Below are 21,001 nucleotides of genomic sequence, written 5' to 3'. Positions count from 1 at the left end.
ACACCCCAGCTCACTGGCTGGAAGTCACAGGTATCGGATTCAGATCAGCCTGTGCCATGGGGTTACCCTCATTCCACCACCATTCCCTTATCCCCACCCACCACAACTGCCTTAGAAAATGCCACAAATTTCTGTCACCTGCTAAGAGACGTGGAGGAAGACCAGGCCTTGCTGAAGAGAGGACGGCCAGCAGGTAACCCCTACTGGCACCCTCAAGCTGGCAGCACATCACACATCCCTGCTTGGGGAAAGGGCCAGACTCCACACCCTGCACTTGCAGGTACCACCACCCACCCCAGGCAGCCCTCAGCAGCCCAGGAGCAGGAAGACCCATTAGTAGTACTTACCGGGAGATCTGTGAAGGCTATACCTGCGGGGAGGAAAGGACAGTGATTAGGCCATCAGATAGGGATGCCTTGGTCTCCATGCCTCTGTCAACTCGAGGTGCACATGGTAGCCAAACATGTACTAGGCCTTGGTAGTTTTAGGCCTTGGCCCTCCTCTTGCTGGATAATCCAACCAAAAGGGAAACCAGAACCTTAGGTAATTAATTGCCTATAGTTTTTCTACCTAGTAATGTGTCATCTAAAGCTGTTCAAGCCTTTTGATCTAAAAGGTCTTCATAGAAACCTCCTGTGTGCTCTTACCCTGTATCATCTATTACCTGATCCACTCCTCATGTCAATTCCTTGGACCAAGCGTTCCGTTCATTCTCCCATATACAGGCAAGGAAAAGAAGCGCCAGAGGCTAAAGGCCTTGCTTTGGTCACTGAGATGTTGGTAGTGGTGGATCTGCACACAGTCCTAGTCTGAGTCTAACAGTCCAGGCTGACAGAGAAGAGCAGGCAGGGAGGGTGGCTGCTGCTTATCTGGTTCCAACTCCTCGGAAGTTCCTTATTATCCAAGCACTGGCCGACACTGGCCTGTGCGTCTCCAAACCCTCCTGGCAGCAGTGGGAAAGGCATCTCTAGAGACTTCACTTTTGAGCTGCAGTAAGGGTGGAGGTCATGCAACCCTAAACTTATCAGGAGACCGGAGCAATACCCTTAGAGTAGTGCATCAGAATGTGAGAGCCAAGGAAGCCTCTTCCAAGACCTCACAGAGCGCTTTTTTGGATAGTCTGTCATCACGTCATCATCTTGGAACTCCTCAGCTTTTGGCGTTAGGGGTATTCAAACCACTGACTCCTTGAAGGTCCCAAAGGACTTTCTGAACCCTCATCCAGAAGGAAACAGAAACTTGGCAAACAGCACAGTGAAGTCTGATGACAGCCTTAGGAAGTGTACATTATTTCTCACACTAGTTCACAGACTAAAATCCAAGGTAAAGAGAGATAAAACATTCTTTGCACAGCTACTTTGCTCTTCAATGAGTGAAAGTCAAAAACCTTATTATGCTCCACTGGCCTAAGGCCACTTGTGAACCTCACATATAGGGTCAGAGTCACAGCACCAGAAGCCCCTCATTAAGCTGCCCTCGGAGATCTTGGAGATCTAAGATGTTATTCACTCCCCGGGCTCGGAAAGATGCTCAGAGGACATTAAAAGGGGGACTCTTGCTCTCAGTTACTGCCATGTGACCTGTGGCAAGATACCCAAAGTGCTCTAGCCCATCTGAAGAAAGGGTAATACTAACCCTTCACCTCAAGTGAAAAAAAAGAAACAAGCAAACAAAAATGAGACAGTCTATGAAAGCTGCTTCATACACCACGAGGTCTAGTACAAGTTGGCTGCAGTGGGCTGGCTATGCAGTGAGAAAACTGCCACACTCTGGACAGAGGCTGACCCACTCGACCTGCCCAACTCTGCCTCCCAACAGCACCAGGAAAGACAAGTCCTCGAAGGGCTTTCAGGACAACAAGGAAAAGAACTAATCTCTACTGCACTGTGGGAGGAAACACTGCTCCCTGATGAGACTCTGTGAGCCTCACCAAAGCCACTATGATAGTAAGATTTGTGTAGACCCACAGGAAGAAAAGCCAGGCAAACAAGATAGCCAGACTTGCTGATAAGAAGAACCCTGGATCGAACAGGGTCTGGGGTCCCTGAAGCTGAGAACAGAAGACCATATGGGACAGTACAGGACCACATGAAGAAGAATCTACAAGCACACAGACCACTTGTGGACCAGATATCAGTCCTCTGTCTCCACTGTCTTATAAATAGCTGCTGAGGAACCAGGTCCAATAAGAGGACTGGGGAAACAGCTATACGCCAGCTGGCCCTCCAAGTGCCCAGAACACAGCAAGAGATACTGAATGACGGAACACAGGGCTGGAGTGCTATGACGAAGAAAAGAACCAGGCAGGCCAGAAGTAGGATAGTAATTCTAATTCCCTAAAGTGGATGGGATTAGAGCTGAAGCATATTAATAATAAGATCGCACATGACATGGAAAGATTCACCAAACATCTATCACTCAAACTTCATGAAATTCCATGATCCAGAAAATGTAAAAGACAGGACCTATTAATTTTCAGTTAGGTCTCAAAAATATACTTCTGGACCAGATGGTAAAACATGAGCTTCAAGCTAACATACCTGATTCTTTCTCCCCCCAGTATTAAGGATGGAAGCCAGGGCCTTGACTAGGCCAGGCAAGTATCATTTTTTAATTTTAGGACAGATTCTTATTAAGATGCCCTAGCTGGCCCTGCGCTTTCAAGGCCCCTGCCTCCACAAGTTGAGATCACAGTCTGTGCAACCAGACGGAGCTTAACTGCCTCTTTCTTTGGCTTTTTTGTATTTATTTTGCCTTATTTTGTGATACTAAGGATTGAACTTAGGATCTTGAAGAATCTAGGCAAATGCTCTACCACTGGACTACATCTCCAGACCACATAACTGGTTTTTAATGGTTGCTGTCTATCTAGGCAAGCTTAACTACACGCAGAACTCAAATCTTGGCTTTTTCCTCTTCTAATATGTTAATGAATATCTTCATTAAATGATACTTGTTTATCATACTTTGGGTTAACAGAAGTTTGAAATTAACATCAAATATTAAGAAATAAGACCATAGAAGCTTTTTTAAAGGATAGAAAAAATAGGCAATGTACTACCACATCAAGTTTAATTAAACACGTAGAGTAAGTCTTTGCACAGGGTCCATAAAAAGAATTCACTAGGCAGATAAATACCAAAAATGGCCTGAGGTGACCAGCTAGCAAAGAGTTTGAGGCCCTTTGGTGGTCCTAGCACACATCTACAGGGCCCAAAGGAGGCACTAAATACACAGGTACTATAGATACAGCACAGCAGTCTCCCAACCTTATATCCACCAACAGACACCATGCTGTAAGCAAGATGGACAAGCTACAGGGATATGAAAGGCAAGTACATGAAGGGGTAGGACAGAGCCTGGCTATAGACAGGAGGTGAAAGGACACACAATGAGAGCATACAAGAGCCCTTGGATTCTGGCAGCAGATGAATCCAAAGTGAGGAAACAGCTGGAGTCAGAAAGCAGAGTGAGGAGCAAAGAACCTTCCTGAGATCTTGCCAGTGGGACACCAGCAACTGCTACTAGGTGATGGTCAGGAGAGTTCCTCCAGATGTGCACCAGGGGAAGCTCTACCTCTGTGACATGTTCTCAATCACCCATCTTCCTTTCCTGCTTGCTCTAGGCTGTGGTGTACGAAGAATGGCTGAAGAATGTTGGCTCTAGTTGCACATCCCCAGTCAATAGCAAACCTAATTCTCTTAGGGCTCTTGATTCTGGCTGGCTCATCTCCTAGAAAAACCACTCATGTGGAATATTCTTTTACACTGTGTGAATATATGTCACTATGATTGGTTTAATAAAGAAGCTGACTGGCCAATAGCTTAACAGGATAAGGTTAGGTGGGAGAGCCAAACTCAGAATGCTGGGAAGAAGAAGGGCGGAGTCAGGAGTCTCAAGCAGATACTGAGAGAAGCAAGATGGACATGCTGTACTGAGAAAAGGTACTAAGCCACACGGTAAAGTATAGATAAGAAATATGGGTTAATTTAAAATGTAAGAGTTAGCTAGTAACAAGCCTGAGCTATTGGCCGAGCATTTATTATTAATATTAAGGCTCTGAGTGGTTGAGAGCAGCTGCTGGCACAGGAAAACTCCACCTACACATACAGGTTGTAGGAACAGTAGCCAGATATTTACTGCCCCAAAAGTCAGCAGAACCAGGGCTCCCACTTTCCATTTCTGCAAAGCTTGGTGGCCTGGTTAGTAAGGTGCTGTAGGTCCTCTTCTTGGGAGAAGCAGAGTATGGTCAGAGCAGAGGCCCTTGCAAGGCAGGCAAACTCAGCAGGTAAGGACCAAGTTGGGACAGTGTGGCCATTTACTAGTCCCTTTATCTTGTATATGTATGTATTCATTTGAATAGGGGCACACATATGCCACAGCACATGTGTGGAAGTCACAGGACAACCTTGAGTAGTTACATAACTCAGGCTGGCCTTTAGCTCATAGAAACCATCTTGCCTCAGTTCCTGAATGCTGAGATTTCAGGCATATGTCACATCTGGCATGTTCTTTCTCTTTCGTCCCCCAAACCTAGTTTTGTTTGTAGAGTGCTCTTATAGTCTAGACTGGCCTCAAACCCTTTGTACAGCTGAGGACAGCCTTGAACTTCTGCTCTTCCTGCCTCCATCCCTCTAGTGCTGGAATTACAGGCATTCACCATCACATCCAGCTCAAGTTCTAAAGTTGAGTTTCTATACATGTAGAGAACAGCTCCTTTCAAGGAGCGCATCAGACCCCCAATTTTCCCACTGTTATATTCCTTCACTCGACTAGTCCAGCTCCTTCCCTCAACTTCCTCTTCTTGCAAGTGTACCCACCCCATCTATCCTGCTGGACCTCCATTCCCATTTCTCAGACCCATCACTAGAGATTAACCTCCGGATACTTGCCTTTTCCCCTGGCCCTTTCTCCAGCCCATCCTTCCAATTCTCTGTCAATGCTGCTTCATGTTAACCATGGACGGGCCAGAGTTCCGCCCTACTTTACTCGTTCCTGTCTCTTTACCTTCTGCCTGGCAGCCCTCCCCATTACTTTCAGTACCCACTATCAGAAGAACTGGCCAAGGCTGGGCCACGGTATAGACATGCAGACCCTGATCTAAACCATAACCACTGATAACTAAACTTAGGGTCCTCAAACTTTTTCTCCATCAGGTACAACAGACAAGACAAGACAGGATCATGACCAGAACACTGTTCCCCTCTCAGCAACCACCCTGGGCTTATCCAATAATGCTGCTGAAGGGACGGGTTAACAATGGGCATGCCCTGTTGCCTTCCATTCACCTGAAAGGGCTCCAATGGCTAGAAATGACTGCAGTTCCCCAGAGCTGTACAGAGGCTCCATGATACTACTTTGACTTCAAGGCCTGCCTTTGAGTTTCTCATCAACCAAAGTAGCTCCACAGGCCAGACCCTCCGAGGTCTCCTATGCACCTACCAAGGCTATGGCCATTCTTGGTGTAGAAGCAGGTGCCATTGATGAGGTTGACACAACAGCCGATCACATCCCCTGTGGTGAATGTGGGACCGTAGGGCTGACCCGTTCCCGAGGAGCAGAAGGAATGCCCATCATCGCCATGGTAACCATAGGAATGTTTGTCCCAACCTGTGGGGAAGAGAGCAGCAACAGCTGAGAATAATGTTCTTGACAGAAGGCTCTGAAGGCCTCAGCTATACTCCCAGGCTCCACCTTAGCCAGCACTCAGGAGTACGGTTTTTCACAGAGCTGCCTATGGGCACGGTCTTGCTGAGCTGCACACGCATTCTGACAGAGTCTACCAGATCATCACCTCTGAGGAGCTGAGGCAGGAACCAAAACCTGGAAAGGACTCACTAGAAAACAAATGCAAAAGGGGAAGCCTCATGAAGGAGGCTAGAACTTAAGAAGTCTATCCTGGTGGGTTGTTACACTGTTTTTGTTTTTCAGACAGTATCTAATGAAGTCCACCATAGCCTCAAACTCACTTTGTAGCTGAAGCTAGTCTTGAACTTCTGATCTTCCTGCCTCCATTTCCCAAGTGCTAGGATTCCAGGAGAGTACCAGCATGCTCAGCTGTTAAAAATATGTATAAGTGTTTTAACTGGGAATAATTTAGTCTTTTCTTTTTGGTGAAACTAGAGATTGAACTAAGGTTCTTAGAAATGCTAGGCAGGCATTTCAACATTTAGCTCTAGTAATTCTTTTTCTACATTTTATTTCTATGTATTTATTTATTTAGTTTTTGTTGGTTTTTTTTGTTTTGTTTTGTTTTGTTTGTTTGTTTTGTTTTGTTGAGACAGAGTTTCTCTATGTAACAGCCCTGGCTGTCCTAGAACTCGCTCTGTAGACCAGGCTGGCCTCGAACTCCCAGAGAACCATCTGGCTCTGCCTCCTGAGTGCTGGGATTAATTTATATTGTATTTTAAGTCAGGGTCTAAACTGTCTATGCTAGTCTCAAACTTAAGATTCCACTGCTTCAACCTCACCTGACAAAATCCTTCCTTTGTATTTTTTTCTTTTTGTGTGATGGCCATTGAACCTGAGGTCTCCCCTGTACTAAGCATATTATGATACTGATTATACTCCTGGCTCCTCTTCCATCTTAGCAGTACAATTCAAATTAATTTCAGCAAATGTATATACAGCTGTGTTACCACCAAGACAACAGAATGTTGCCAAGTGTAGTGGTACAGGCCTTTAATCCCAGCACTTCAGAGGCAGAAAGGCAGGTGGATCTCTGAATTCTAGGCCTGCCAGGTCTATTTAAGAGTTCTAGGCCAGCCAGGGCTGGCTACACAGTGAAACACTGTCTCAAATAACAACAACAACAACAATAAAAAAGGGGGGGGCTGGGGGGATGGCTCAGCGTTTGAGATAACTTGTTGCTCTTGCAGAGGACCCAGGTTTGGTTCCCAGCACCCACAAAGCAGCTCACAATTGCTATAACTCAAGTTCCAAGGATCTTTTCCCCTCTTCTGGCACTGTACACATGATACACATACACATGTAGGGAAACACTCATATACATAAAATAAAAATAAATAAGTTTTTTTTTTGTTTTGTTTTGTTTTTGAGACAGGGTTTCTCTGTATAGCTCCGGCTGTCCTGGAACTTGCTCTGTAACCAGGCTGGCCTCAAACTCACAGAAAACCACCTGCCTCTGCCTCCCTGAGTGCTGGGATTAAAGGCATGTGCCGCCACCACCACCTGACTATAAATAAGATATTTTTAAACCCCAGAATGTTATGTATTTCCTCGGGAATAGCAGCTGCAGCAGCAGGATGGTTCAGAGACAGCACGGGACTTTCCTTTCCGGAAAGGGCAAGGTGCCATCCCCTCTGCCACTGAATAATTAACAAAAGTCTACTCCTGGGAGTTTGCAAGGGGTGATGTGGAATGTGGAAGGAACAGAGAAGACTGATGACATGTAAGTAAACAAGAAAGAAATACCTGGTAGAGACTGGAGAGATGGCTCAGTGGTTAAGAGCACTGGCCACTCTTCCAGAGGACCTGGGTTCAATTGTCAGCACCCACATGGTAGCTCACAGTGCTCTCTGGTTCCAGTTGCAGTGAGATCCAGTGCCCCTCTCCGGGCACTGCATGCAGGTGCCACACAGACAGCACATATCCAGGCAAACACTCACACACTGAGCAGAATACAATTAGTTCATCGGAGCAAAACAAATTCCCACAGGCAGTTAGGAGGACAGCAGCTCTCAAAATCCCTCCCAGCCATTATTCTAACCTCATAGAGAAGGTCAGTTTAGGAGCCTAAAGCTAGTAAGCAGGGAGCAGAGACGAAAGATAGAGAGAGCCTCGAGGAACACCTGTGCCTGAGACCTGGCACCTGTTTGCCCTTCCAGAGGTCAGTGGGTCAAGGTGGTCAGAGACAGGTTCTCCTCCTTAATGCAATCGAAGTTGTCTGAGTAAAGTAACCTTACTGAGCATCCTTCCGTCCACACAACCGAACATCTGGTTCGTGTAGGTGCTCAAAGAATGTTTAATAGGACTGAGGGTAGAGTCAGTGGTAGAGTATCTGTCCGGCACACATGAGGCTCCACATATAGAGACTATCAATGAAGCTGTTTTTGCACTTTGGAAAGAGACCCAGTCAGGTGGCAGACATGACTCTGCTCCAGCAACCAGATTCATTCGTCTGGTTCTCCATTCCTCATCTACGAAACAAGGCAGAGGATGCAATGTCCCTAGAAGCTTGAGAGTCATCTATGGTGGTGCTAAGTCCCCTTCCTATTTAGGGGACCAGAAGTCATGCCTAAGTAAGCCCCCTCCTACCCAGCACCCTCTCCTTAAGACTAGGACACTCTTTGCCACTCGTGCCCTGAAGCCAACAGCATGCACATTCATCCTTCTCTGGGTGAGTCTGGTATAAAGTCGGTATGTGTCTGGTAATGAGATTTGCCATTCCCACTACAAGACCACAGACATGAAGGTCAGTGTAGACTGATTGCCTAACATGCTTGAAACCCTTCTGGGGTTGATACCTAGCACCGCAAAACAAAACAAAGACTAGAGACAGCTGCTTCAAAGGACAGCAGGACACAAGGGTCATAGAGGGCTGGTGGGCACTACTGTATGGGTCAGGCTCTGCAGGGAATCCCGTGCAATTAGGTCTGATTCAGAAAGATGGGCTGGGGCTGTGAAAATAGGGACAACACTCCAACAGAATGCCACCCAACTCACCATTCCTCCTTCTCCAAAGAAATCAGGTGTTGCTGCTCTCAAAGGGAACTGATCACATGGGCACCCTAACAGAAAAGCCAATGTCAGGGTGCCCTGCCACACATCAGGTATTATCAGATGCCAGTAACACAAAGGGAGGGCAAGCTACATTCAGCTCAGGAGGCTCCATGTGTACAGTTTAGGAATCCCAGTACCACCCATTTCCCCTGACTCATCATCAAAACGGGAAGACCAAACACATAAGTACAGGGTGGCTGAGGAAGTGGTTCATTGTCTTGGCATCCCCAGAAACCATGCATGGGATATCCCAGAGGTGAGAGATTCTCTGTGGGAGTGCCAGGACTCCAGCATGCTTGCTGTGGGAGCCCACCCATGCCATGGCCATCCACCAGAACACACCAAGGGCTTTAGTCTTAAAGTAACTGACAGTGGAGAAGACTCTGCTGCCAAACCACATCATCAGCGTATTAGGTCAAAACCCTGGAAGAGGGCCTAGGCTGGGCCCACTAGGTCCCAGTCCAACGCTGCCCATACAAAGGGGCCAGCCTATGCCTTACCCACAAAGCTAGCCTGAGCCTGGGCCTTCAAACCATTTCTTTTCCCACATCCCACTCAAGAATGGACTTTGGGGTCAGAGGATTTGATTTTACTTCGGTCGGGGTCTCACGATGTTGCCCTGGCTGATCTCAAACTCTCGGGTTGAAATCTTACCGCCTCAGTGTTTGAGTCGGAATCCCAACTCTTCCACTCAGCTCCCGAGTTCACTCAGTGAATTTCTTTCAGGGATGGCATAATTCAGTAGGACTGTGCCTTAGGTACGATCCACAGGAAATGTTTCTAGTAAGGTTCCTTCCTCCTACCACCTTGAACACTAGCTTAGTAATCACACCTGGGTGCTCTCGACTTCTAGCTCCCTTTTGCCCTGCAGTGGCAAGCTAGGGTCACCATCCACCTCTCTCAACAAAGAGCTTGACAGGTCCCCTAGCAGAAGACCCAGGCCCACTCTGTTCCTCGTTGTCCACAGCCCTTATAAAGTACACAGCATTCAAGAGCCATGGCCAGTGGCTCTCAGAATTGCACCCTCAGGGCCTGTTGTGGAAAGGAATGTGCTGGGTGGGCGGGCTGGCCAGGGGGTTTCCTAAGCCTCAGGCTACTAAGAAGACTGCCAAGTGTTATGTGGGACATCAACAGTAGGGCTGCCCAAAAGGGCCAAGTGTTATGTGGGACATCAACAGTAGGGCTGCCCAAAAGGGTAGTCACCAGTGCTGAGACATTCCATTCAGAGGTGCGGCAGACGTACTTTCTCTATAACCCTATCTTTAAAAACCTGACAGAACCACGGTGGGCAACAGATCAACAATGACTAACGGGGGAGCAGGAGAGGTTTGTTTCCACTCAGTAGATGCTGTGAGGTGACAGAGAACACATCCATCACAGACAGCACTCTGCAGTCACACCACTCCCACGGCCATTAATCTAAACTTTGGGAATCTTGGGCCATGGCACCCTCGAACCTCTGGTAGCTGAGAGAAGAAAGGGAAACAGTAACAAAGGGGGCAGAATCTTCATGGGGGCTCTGCATGGAAACCATGTTCAAGAGGGAGAGAAAAAAACAAAACAAACAAAAACTCTGCAAGTAGCTACTGACCCTGGGTAAGGTATGCCTTCCCACAGGCTCCTGGACCCCCCACTGAAAAGGGCCTGGGAGTCAACTAGAAGCCATGGGTAGGGCAAGGAAGGATATAGTCAGCACCTACATAAAAAGGGAGATTGTAGGACTGGAGAGATGGCTGGGCAGGTAAGAGCACTGGCTGCTCTTGCAGAGGACCCACTTCAATTCCCAGCACCCACATGGCAGCTCACAACCGTCTGTAACTCCAGTTCTCTCACAAAGACACACAGACAGATGAGACACCAGTGCACAGAAAATAAAAATAATTTATTTTTAAAAATGGAAGGAAGAAATAAATCTTGTTTATGTCATCATCCTTGGTGTTGAGGAAAGACCTAAAAATGTCCATGAGGGTCTAGCTAGGTCTGGCTAGGTCTAGGCTCAAATGGTATCTACCTAACCTGGGTGAGTTATTTTTCTACACCCGAGTCCCTGGGAAAGCTGAGTTTGTCAGACACTGAACCATGTTAAGGAATAGGGATGGCACTGTTCTGTACAATGGGGGTTTATGGCCTCAACTCCCAGACTCTAAGGCTGAGTCTGGCTTCTGCTCATTTCCCACAGGCTTCTTTCAAAGCTCTGGGGAGTGTTAATGGGTGGATGATGTGTAGGTAAAGCAGAAAGAAGCCGGACCTTGCCTGCATCCCCAAATCCTAAGAGGTGTAGGTAAATATGAACAAAAGGCTTCCCCAAAGGTGGCCCAGACACCAGTCTTTTGACACAGCTCTCTCTATATAGCACTGGTTGTGAGGGTTGGAGCAGCAACCGGTCCTCACTCTGCTCTAGCCTGATGTGGCTCCAGCCTCATCATAGCATACTGGAGAATCTGTTTTCAAAGGCTAACAAACCCAAATTTTAGAACTGGACCTTTCACTGTCATAAGATCCCTTATCTCAAAGGTCCCAACTTGCCCTGAAAAAAATATAGTATCTTTCTCTCTCTCTCTCTTTTTTTTTTTAAGATGAAGACTTGCTATGTTGCCTAGGCTGATCTTGAACTCTTGATGCTCCTGCCTTGGCTTCCTAAGCAGCTGGAATTACAAGTGTACTCTGTGCTCAGCCTGAAAAATACATTTGTTGTTTAGACAGCTTTTCACTCTATAGCACAAGTCTAGAACTCAAAGTGACCCTCCGTTTATAGAGACTAAAAACGGATATATGAAAGAGGAGAATACTACAACGAACCCCAATGTCCAGTAGTAAGAGTTTCCAGGTCTAACTGAGCAGCCTTCAAAAGGCTGCCGAGCAGCACTGATGTGCTGTCTAACACACATGTCCTGTGGGGGAGGGCAGTCGCCCTTGGAATTCACCTGGGCCACAGGACCAGGCACTCCGAGACTTGAGCATAACTGCAGGGAAATGAGAGGTGGAGGCTCTCACCTGAACCATGCTCCTCCCTTGGGGACCACACACCACCACATGAACCATCAGGATTTCTGACCCATTCCCCGCCTCTGGTATCCAATGCCAAACCACCTGTATTCTGAACTGGCCCGTAGCACCTGCTGCCAGAGCTCCAAGGCTTCTGGGCGTCTTCATCACTCCCACTCAGGATACTTTCCAAGGACATCTCAGATAGAGGAGAGACAGAAAGAAAGGCCACAATGGGTCAGGCAGTACCAGGCTTTTAAGCCCCAACCTCTCTCTCATAGCCCTGGTCCTGGGCAGCGGCTCAGTGGCTTCAGAGAATTTCCTAACTGATGCCTTTTACAGGCAGGACTGCCTTGAAATGCCCTATAGAACTGAACTACCGGGTAACGACCAATTAGCTTCTTTTCTCCAGCAGTCTCATGTGGTAATAGATTGTGTATCAAATAAAGCTTGCCTGAAGACCAGAGAACAGAACAAGCCACTAAATTAAACACAGAAGCCAGGCAGTGGTGGCATACACTTTTAATCCTAGCACTTGGGAGGCAGAGATCTATCTGGATCTCTCTGAGTTCAAGGCCACCCTGGACTACATGAGATTGACTCAGCCTAGGAGACAAAACAGAGCCAGGCAGTGGTGGCACACACCTTTAATCCCAGCACTAAAAAGGAAGTGATACGGCTGGGCGGAGAAAGGTATATAAGGTGTGAAGAGACAGGAACTAAAGCCTTTTTATAAGACCATTTAGGAATTCGAGCAACAGTCTCAGCTAGCAATGGCTTAGGAGGCATGTACAGGACTACAATACGAACAGGGGAAGTATGACTCCCAGTTCTGTGCCCAGGGATTCCACTGTAGTGAGAAGGAAGAGCACCCAAAAACTTAGTGAGGCCCTGATGGTCACCTCAGAGAGGTGGAGAGAAGCACAGTTTCCCTCAAAGAGGGCTTGAGCACCACGTGGCAAACCCTGTGAATCACTAGCTCCTGAGAGGAAAGATGTTCCAGAGAGACCATGGCTGAACAAAAGACCTGGTGGGTGCTCGTCAACTAATGAGCAACAAGGATCCCGCTTACATGAAGTAGGAAAGAATAATTCCTTTTTGGCAGGTACACACAGCAGCATTTCCAGACTATGAGAAACCCACCTACATGCCAGCCATATCTAAAATGTCTGCTACATATCACCATCTGCAACTAGCATTTACTTCAGACCCTTCCCACTGCTTGAGCTGCACCCTTAGGAAGGTAGGGAGGAAGGATACTGAACATCCTGTTTTTTATTCACCCTCTCACATGAACCTGGCACAGACCCCTGAAGTCTGCTCTCAGTGGCTCACTTGTGCAGATGTGACAGATGAGCTATTAGCCCAGCTAGTAGAGGCAGCTGTCCTGCTGGGGACATCCTGCTGAGCCCACTCACAGTAAGGTGCACTCTAGGAGGAGGAGAGGTGCTCAGTTACTTTCCACCATCCTGTGGAGACAAAGCCGACTGACTGTTCCACCCTGGGCCCTCCCCCATCTCAGTTCCCAGCCCAGGCCTGGGCAAACAGCTGCTCCAGGAGACATCCTCTCAATCCCTAACCATAATCCTTCCAGAGATTCCTTTCCAACAATTAGGGAAAATAGGGCTCAGTGGGTCTGTATTCTCTGCGGAGGGGTTGTAGCAATCAAGGTAATATATGCAACACCGTGGGAACAGCCATCTTACTATAGAAAAGGCAAGTGGGACCATGCCAGAAACCTAGCTTGTTACAGATGGGTCTCCTTTCGACACAGCGTGAGTTTCTCTGGCTCCAGCTGAGGTGCGGGGCACAGAAGCAACAGTTCTCTATCCCCCAACCTCTCAAAGACCAAGCATGGAAGAAGCCCCAAAACCCCTGGTCTCCATCAACAATCCTGCTTTTTTCATCCAGCTTCCTCAATCTAGGGATCCCTGCCCTTTCCTGTTAGTTCTCCAGCGCAAGGGTGGGGCAGCAGGCAGCTACACTCACCTGTCAATAGATCACTCAGCCTTGCCTCTGAGTCATTTAGCCCAGGGTTCCAACATTCTTATTTTGGAACCACACCTGTTCCTTGGTTTCACACTTAAGGAGACCAAAGAACACCTTGCAAAAGATAAACAAAACTTCCACATCTTCCAACAGAAACTCCTGACATTGCAAACTAAGACACTCCCACATGCTGTCAAGAAACTGAGCAGCACAGCCTCATGGGGGAGGTGTTCCTGTTATCATCCTCACCCATCAGTCCCACAGTGCCATCCCTCTGCCCCAACACCCTGGAAGGCAAAGATGCTCCACTGAGCCAGTAACCTACAAGAACACATTAGTAGCATCAACATCCTGACCATGGTCTCAGCCTTCCATAATACCACTCCTGCTAGGACAGTTTACATTCAAATACAGAAAACTAGCACTTGAGGGAAAAGTGCAATTTCCTTTCTTTTTCTTTTTTTTCTTTTCTTTCTTTGGTAGTCCTAGCTGTCCTAGATCTCACTGTGTATATCAGGGTGCCTCAAGCTCACAGAGATCCACCTGCTTCTATCTCCCGAATGCTGGGATTAAATGCATGGGCCACTATGCCCAGCTTCAAAAAGTACAGTTTCAATGAAAGCTAACTCCAATCTATATACAAACACAGGAGAACTTTAAATGCACAGATGCTCCCTTTTTTCAGGAAGAGGAAATTTACCTTTACAATAGCTATACTTCTCCTGCACCCCTTTTTTTGTGTCAGGTAGACCTCTTAGTATTTTACAGAAATAAACTCATTCTTCAGGATGTGGTGATAAACACCTGCAATAGCACCATTTGGGATGCTAAGGCAGGAAGATTCAGTTTGAGGCCATCTGGGGATTTATTGTGAGATCCTATCTTAGTTCCTCCCTGAAGAAGAATTAATCTTTAATTCTTATAACTACCACCCTAGATATTTATGTTAATATATCCCTTCCATTTTACAGATGGAGGAACTAAAGAACCAAGCAATTAAGTAATCATTCTAGGCAACCAAGCTGCAAGAATGCAAATACAAACAAAGAATGTGGCTTCCCAACCCATGGCCTTAGCCACTGAGCCACACAGTTTCACAAGTCAACCACACATTGCCAGGCGGTGGTGGTGCACTTAGGAGGCAGAGGCAGGTGCATCTCTGTGAGTTCGATGCCAGTTTGATCTACAGAACAAGTTCTAGGACAGGCTCCAAAGCTATACAGAGAAACCCTGTCTCGAAAACAAACAAACAAACAAACAAGTCAACCACACAGCCCTCAAGATTTTTCAGGCTGACAAGATGTCTCAGTAGGTAAAGGTGCTTTGCTATCAAACCTGGTAACTTGAATTCGATCCCCAGGACATGGCAGGGTAGAAGAAGAGAACTGACCATTGCAGGTTGTCCTGTGACTTCCATGCACCACACACTCGTGCCCTCACACATACACAACAAATACACACCATCAATTAATGTAAGATTTCCTTTCCTACATGACCACATGTGAGCCAGCTTTGAGTCAATGACTCTGAGCCCCCTAAGTACAAGGTGGAAGAGCCCATCACACTCAGTGCCACTGTGCTTAAGGCTCATCCAAGCTGAAGGCTGGCCTCAGGTCACGAGGACCTGATGCAAAACTCGTTCCAAAACCACAGGTGACTTACCGAAGTTCATCATGTTGAGGCAAAGCACAGCAAAGCACAAGAACAATTTCAACCCAAAGCCATTGGGCAAGGCCCTGTACACACTCTGGATGAGTCATAATTAAAAGATGCACTCCACAACCAGGTGCAGTGCCACACCGCTTTGATCCTAGGACTCAGGAGGCAGAGGCAGGTGGATCTCTGTAACCCAAGGCCAGCCTGGTCTACAGTGAGTTCCAGGACAGCCAGGGATACACAGTGAGACCCTGTTAAAAAAATACAATGTAGTCTAAGTCCTAAAGATCTCACAATAAGGACATGATAAATGTTAGTCACACAAGGCATGGTGACAACGACATCAGAGAGATGGTGAGAGTGAAGGGACCAAGCAGACTGCACTAGGGGTCAAGAGGAAGGGCCTTTGCAGAGCAAGGCAGACGTGGGATGTCAGCAGCATGTCTGAGGTGCCCCATAGCCATGAGGGTGTGCAGTACATGCAGGGTGCAGAGGCATCTGAAGAAGAGGCAGACAAGAAACTGTCCTGTCAGCAGAAGAATCAGAGGCCCAAAGCAACAGGGGCACCATGTACACAGTGGAAAGCAGAGGTCTAAGATGAAGAAGGCAGTAAGGCGGCCATGGACGAAGCAAGGACAAAATGGAGAAAGCAGCAGAAGCACGAGACGAGGTCAGCAGAGAGCCTACAGGTCACTCGAGGGCTGTCAGCAGAGGCAGGAAGCACATGAGGACCTGGTCCTTGCGAGAAAACTTCCATTTGGAGAAAGCAGGTCCACTTTCTGCCCAGTTTTGGTTTTTTGTTTTTCTTGTTTTTGTTTTCTGGTTTCTCTGTGTAGCTTTGCGCCTGTCCTGGAACTCACTCTGTAGCCTATGCTGGCCTCGAACTCACAGAGATCCGCCTGGCTCTGCCTCCTGAGTGCTGGGATTAAAGGCGTGCGCCACCACTGCCCGGCTCTGCCCAGTCTTAAGAAAAGAACAGAGGTTTCTAGAGGAATGATTTGCTTAAAAGTGAAGTTGAATCAGTGCAGTGAGTTGGATTTCCCCTGGCTGCCCTCACACTGCCTTTTCGGGACCTGGCCAAGCCCAACCAACTACTCGAGGGCCACAAGAGTCCTCTTAAGGAAGACCAATACTGCTGCCACCACCTCTGCAGGCCCCTCACTCAGCTACTGTACCTCATATAAGACAGTCGATCCAAAGGGACCAGAGAAATGAGGAGTCCAGGGTAGAGAAGGAAAGGAGAGAACGCTCCTGTCAGTCCCTTATTGGTTCCGGCTGGTTTCACTCACTCACTAGATCATAAGGAAATGATGTCCATCACCCTTGCAACACCCCTTCCTCACAATCAGCTCTTCCAAGGTTCAGAGAAGCAGTGGGAGGAGTCAAGGGCAGATCAGACCTGGGCTTCATAAATTAACATCTCCCTCTGACTTTGACAAGAGCTGCTTCACTCAGGCTCTCAGCCTGTTTCTAATGTCACTGAGATGCAGTATCAAAACAGCCATTTTTTAATTAATAAAAGCATTTTTCTTTTTTAAATGTGCCAGGCAGTGGTAGTGCACACCTTAAATCCCAGTACTCCAGAGGGAGAGGCAGGCGGATCTCTGAGTTCAAGACCAGCCTGGTCTACAGAGCATGAGTTCCAAGATAGCCTAGGTTACAAAGAGAAACCCTGTCTTAAAAAAATAAAATAAAATAAAAATCAATCAATTAATTAATTACATCGCACAGGGTGCCTCAAAATTCACTATATAGCCAAGATAACTTTGGATTTCTGCTTTGTCTGGCCTCTAGCTCCCAGAGCGCTGGGATTATATGTATGCATCACCATATCCCATGGGTTTCTGCAGTGCTAGGGATCAAACATTTGGCAGGCTGGGCAAACAAACACTCTACCACCTGAGCTACTTCTCCAAGCTTAGTGAAAGATTTTTTTTAAATATTTATCTATTTATTTATTTATTTATTTATTTATTTATTTATTATGCATATAGTGTTCTGCCTGCATCCCTGCAGGCTGGAAGAGGGCACCGGGTTTCATTATAGATGGCTGTTGCTGGGAATTGAACTCAGGACCTCTGGAAGAACAGCCAGTGCTCTTAACCTCTGAGCCCCACTCCAGCCTTGGTGAAAGATTTTTAAAAGCGATGGTCAGTAACTCTCTGAAGACTTGCTAACAGCTTGCAGACCAACTGTCCACTCCTCTAAATCACTAAGTCCCGTTCAATCACTTCTCAAAGAGCTAGTCAGCCATCCCATTTTCTCCTCATCAATCTTGTCCAGGTCACTTCATGAAGTTCTGGGCCACTGAGACAGGTTCTAACTGGTCTCCTTGTACCCATCCTTCCAAGCTGTATTACGGTTTCCTCAAAACACCCAAGACATCCACATTCCTTACTGGACCCCGTCACCATTATAGCCCAGTCCCATTGGCCTCACCCAGTCCCTTACAACTCAGCTCTTACACCATCTCCATCAGGATCTTTATTCTACTAACACTTTATTCCCCAGCTGAGCTTCCCTCACCACTTACCATCACCACTCCTGGCCTGACTCCTCATCCTTTAACTTCCAGCCCGAATGCCGCTACCTCAGAAGGCCTGTCTCTAGTACACTTTCATCACACTCTAAGCAGTCCCGTCAAGGAACCTACCAAATGTAAAGTGCCCAATGCAGGCTTCTACACACATGTTTCTTCCCTACTGGGCAAATTTCACAGGGGGAGAGACTGTCTATTTACCTTCAGGCTAGACTCAGTCCTGTCACAGAGCACCCACACAATGCACTATTAGGGCCTCACGGTTATAATGAATTAGAAGCTCCCTGTAAAGCATCCAGCACAGAGAGAGCCTAAAACACAAGGGCATTTGGTTATCCACAGCTCCAAGAGCAAAGTGCCTGGGGGCCACAAAAGAGTCTGTTCTCTTGATGTTCTGATGGGACCAGAGGACAGCTTTCCAAGTTTCCCATGGAAAAAAGAGACCTGTCTGGTGATACTTCCCCAGAAGCCAGGGTAGAGCTGCTAATATTATTGTTCACATCCAAAGCCTGGTCCAGAGGAGACAGACCTCCAACAGATGATGGGACCTGCCCTGGCAAGTTTCTCTGCAATGCTGGAAAGGCCAGCCCGCAGGGTCTAACCCCAGGGCCTCCTTGGCCCAGGATCAAGGGTGATCCTTTTCATTCCAGTGGCTTCTTTTAGGATGAAAGAGTATTGCCTGCCACCACTTATAAATGCTGAAGCAGCAGCCTGACACTGGACCCCACCCAGCAATTCCAGGCAAGTTGCCAGGACACAAGAAGGGAGGGCACTTCACTCCCACAACCAGCCAGAGGCTCAGGGCATCCATCATATCACAGTTCTTATCCCTGCTGAAGGTTTTTCTTGCTTATCTAAAACAGGGTTTCACTTACATAGCCCCAGAGCAGGCTAGCTTCGACCTCACAGATCCACCTATCTGTGCTAGGATAAACTCAAGAGCCATCATGCGGGGCTATTTGTTTGTAATTTGAAGAACATTTTACTATATAGCCTAAGCTGGCTGAGAACTCACAAGCCTCCTGCTTCAGCTTCCTGACCGATGTGTGCCAGCACATACAGCCTTCGATGAGTTCTTGTACTTTCCTGTGACTCCCAACTGGTACCTGGATATCCACGGCTCCCCAGAGAGGAGTGACTAAGCCCCACTTCCTAGTCCTCCCTCTGTATTGAGCATAATCCACACACCCATCTCCAGGTGACCTGCAAACAAGAGCACAAAAGGCCTTTACCACATGCTGAGGACAAACCCCATACTTAACAAACCCAACATGCTTTGATTCCTCACCCAGTCAAACAGCCCTGAACACAAAACAAAACAGCTTCCTCTCAAATGTACTGACTCCTACGTTTTTTTTGTTTTGTTTTCTTTTATGGGTATGGTGTACTGGAAGAAGGGAGGTATGTACTTGTCATTGTGGGTGTACCTGCATACAGGTGTATATATGCACATCGGGTAGTGGGCAGAGGTCAACAGTGGATGTCTTCCCTCAGTCACTCAGTCACATATTTTGAGACAGGGTCTCCTGCTGAACCTTAAGTTCATTGACTCAGCTAGGTTGGCTGGTCTGTGCACTTCAGGGATCTGCCAGTTTATACATACACACACAACACAGCACTGGGGTTACATATGTGTGCTACCACCCCCAGCTTTTATGTGGGTTCTGAAGATCCAAACTGAGATCTTCAAGCTTGTGTAGCAGGCACTTTACCAACTCACCCATGTCCCCTGCCCACCTAAGCTTTTCCTTTTATGTTTTCTTTCTTTCATTCTTCTCTCTCTCTCTCTCTCTCTCTCTCTCTCTCTCTCTCTCTCTCTCTCTCCTTGTTTTTGATTTTTCAAGACAGAGTTTCTCTGGGTAGCCCTGGCTGTCCTGAAACCAGCTTTGTAGACCAGGTTGGCCTCAAACTCAGAGACCCACCTGCCTCTGCCTGCTGGGATTAAAGGCATGTGCCAACACCACCCAGCCCACCTAAGTTTTTCTAAACTTGCAAATAGAAAATAATCTATACAGGGTGAGTGGTACAGGTCAAGTGGTAGAGAGTTTCCAAGTGCAAGACCCTGAGTTCAATTCCCATCACCACCAACCCCCCAAAAAGTAATCTACATAAACAGCCATCAAAATAAGGAACCTCTCCCAATGACCTAGCAAGAGTCTTCTCAACCAAACCAGATATATTCCGTTATCTCAATATACACACATTTAAAACATAACTGCCTACTTTAGGAGACGGGCAGTACTGGGGACCAAACCTACAACCATTACTCAGCTACATCCTCAGGCCCCATTCCGCTTATGACTAAATGTGTCCAGTTAATATCTTAGGGTGAGAAAAGAGTCTTTTTGTAAACCATAATCTACCACTTCTTACAGTTCCCTGACCAGCAGAGTTCTTAAAGTTCTTACTGCCCAAGAGCCCCAGCTTCAATTCCTCTGTCCTCTTTCCTCTACATGGAGTTAGGGTGAACTAATCTGGTAACATCTTGCTTATACAAAGCAATCCTGTAGTCCCCAGCTGCTTATTAAAGAAGAAAGGAAGAGAAGGAGGAGGAGACCACCATCACCGTGCCATGGAAAGTAGAGGCAGGAGGACCAGGAATTCAAAGTCAACCTCAGCCACATAGCAATTTTGTGGTCATCTTGAGCTACATGTCTCAAAAAACAAAATGGACAAACATACAATAAATAAATTAATAAAATAATTTGGAGTAAAAATAGGTTTCAAACTCCAGTAAAGAATGAGACAAAACTGGGCAGTGGTGGCACATGCCTTTAATCCCAGCACTCTGGGGCAGAGGCAGGCGGATCCCTGTGAGTTCAAGGCCAGCCTGGGCTACAAGAGCGAATTCCAGGACAGCCAGAGCCACACAGAGAAACCTTGTTTTGGAGGGAGGGAGGAAGGGAAAGAGGGAGGAAGAGGGAGAGAGAGGGAGGGAGGGGGAAGGAAGGAGGGAAGGAAGGAAGGAAGGGAGGGAATAGGACCAACCACTAAGCAAACAGGACACCATTAGTTCTGCTCGGCAATGGAAACACACATCTATCATCCTATCATCCCAGGACTCAGAGAACTCAAGAGGCTAAGGTAGGC

The 21,001-nt window shown here is 47.2% G+C and overlaps 1 protein-coding gene across 3 annotated transcripts in view; it reads right to left on the bottom strand.

The window, feature by feature from the left end:
• The window catches only part of Ranbp10 (RAN binding protein 10), a 61,657-nt gene that overhangs the window by 12,760 nt on the left and 27,896 nt on the right, over positions 1 to 21,001 (bottom strand). For 2 of the 3 annotated variants that reach the window (XM_059264112.1, XM_059264113.1), the window contains 2 exons: positions 5,443 to 5,610; positions 348 to 370 (listed from right to left, as the gene is read on the bottom strand). In XM_059264112.1, the coding sequence (XP_059120095.1) occupies positions 348 to 370; positions 5,443 to 5,610 (191 nt within the window). The other variant, XM_059264114.1, reaches the window with a different exon arrangement.

Source organism: Peromyscus eremicus, chromosome 5, assembly GCF_949786415.1.
Source record: "Peromyscus eremicus chromosome 5, PerEre_H2_v1, whole genome shotgun sequence".
Classification (NCBI taxonomy): Eukaryota; Metazoa; Chordata; class Mammalia; order Rodentia; family Cricetidae; genus Peromyscus; species Peromyscus eremicus.
Note: the sequence above shows the minus strand (reverse complement) of the source record. Positions and strands in the feature narration are given on the sequence as shown.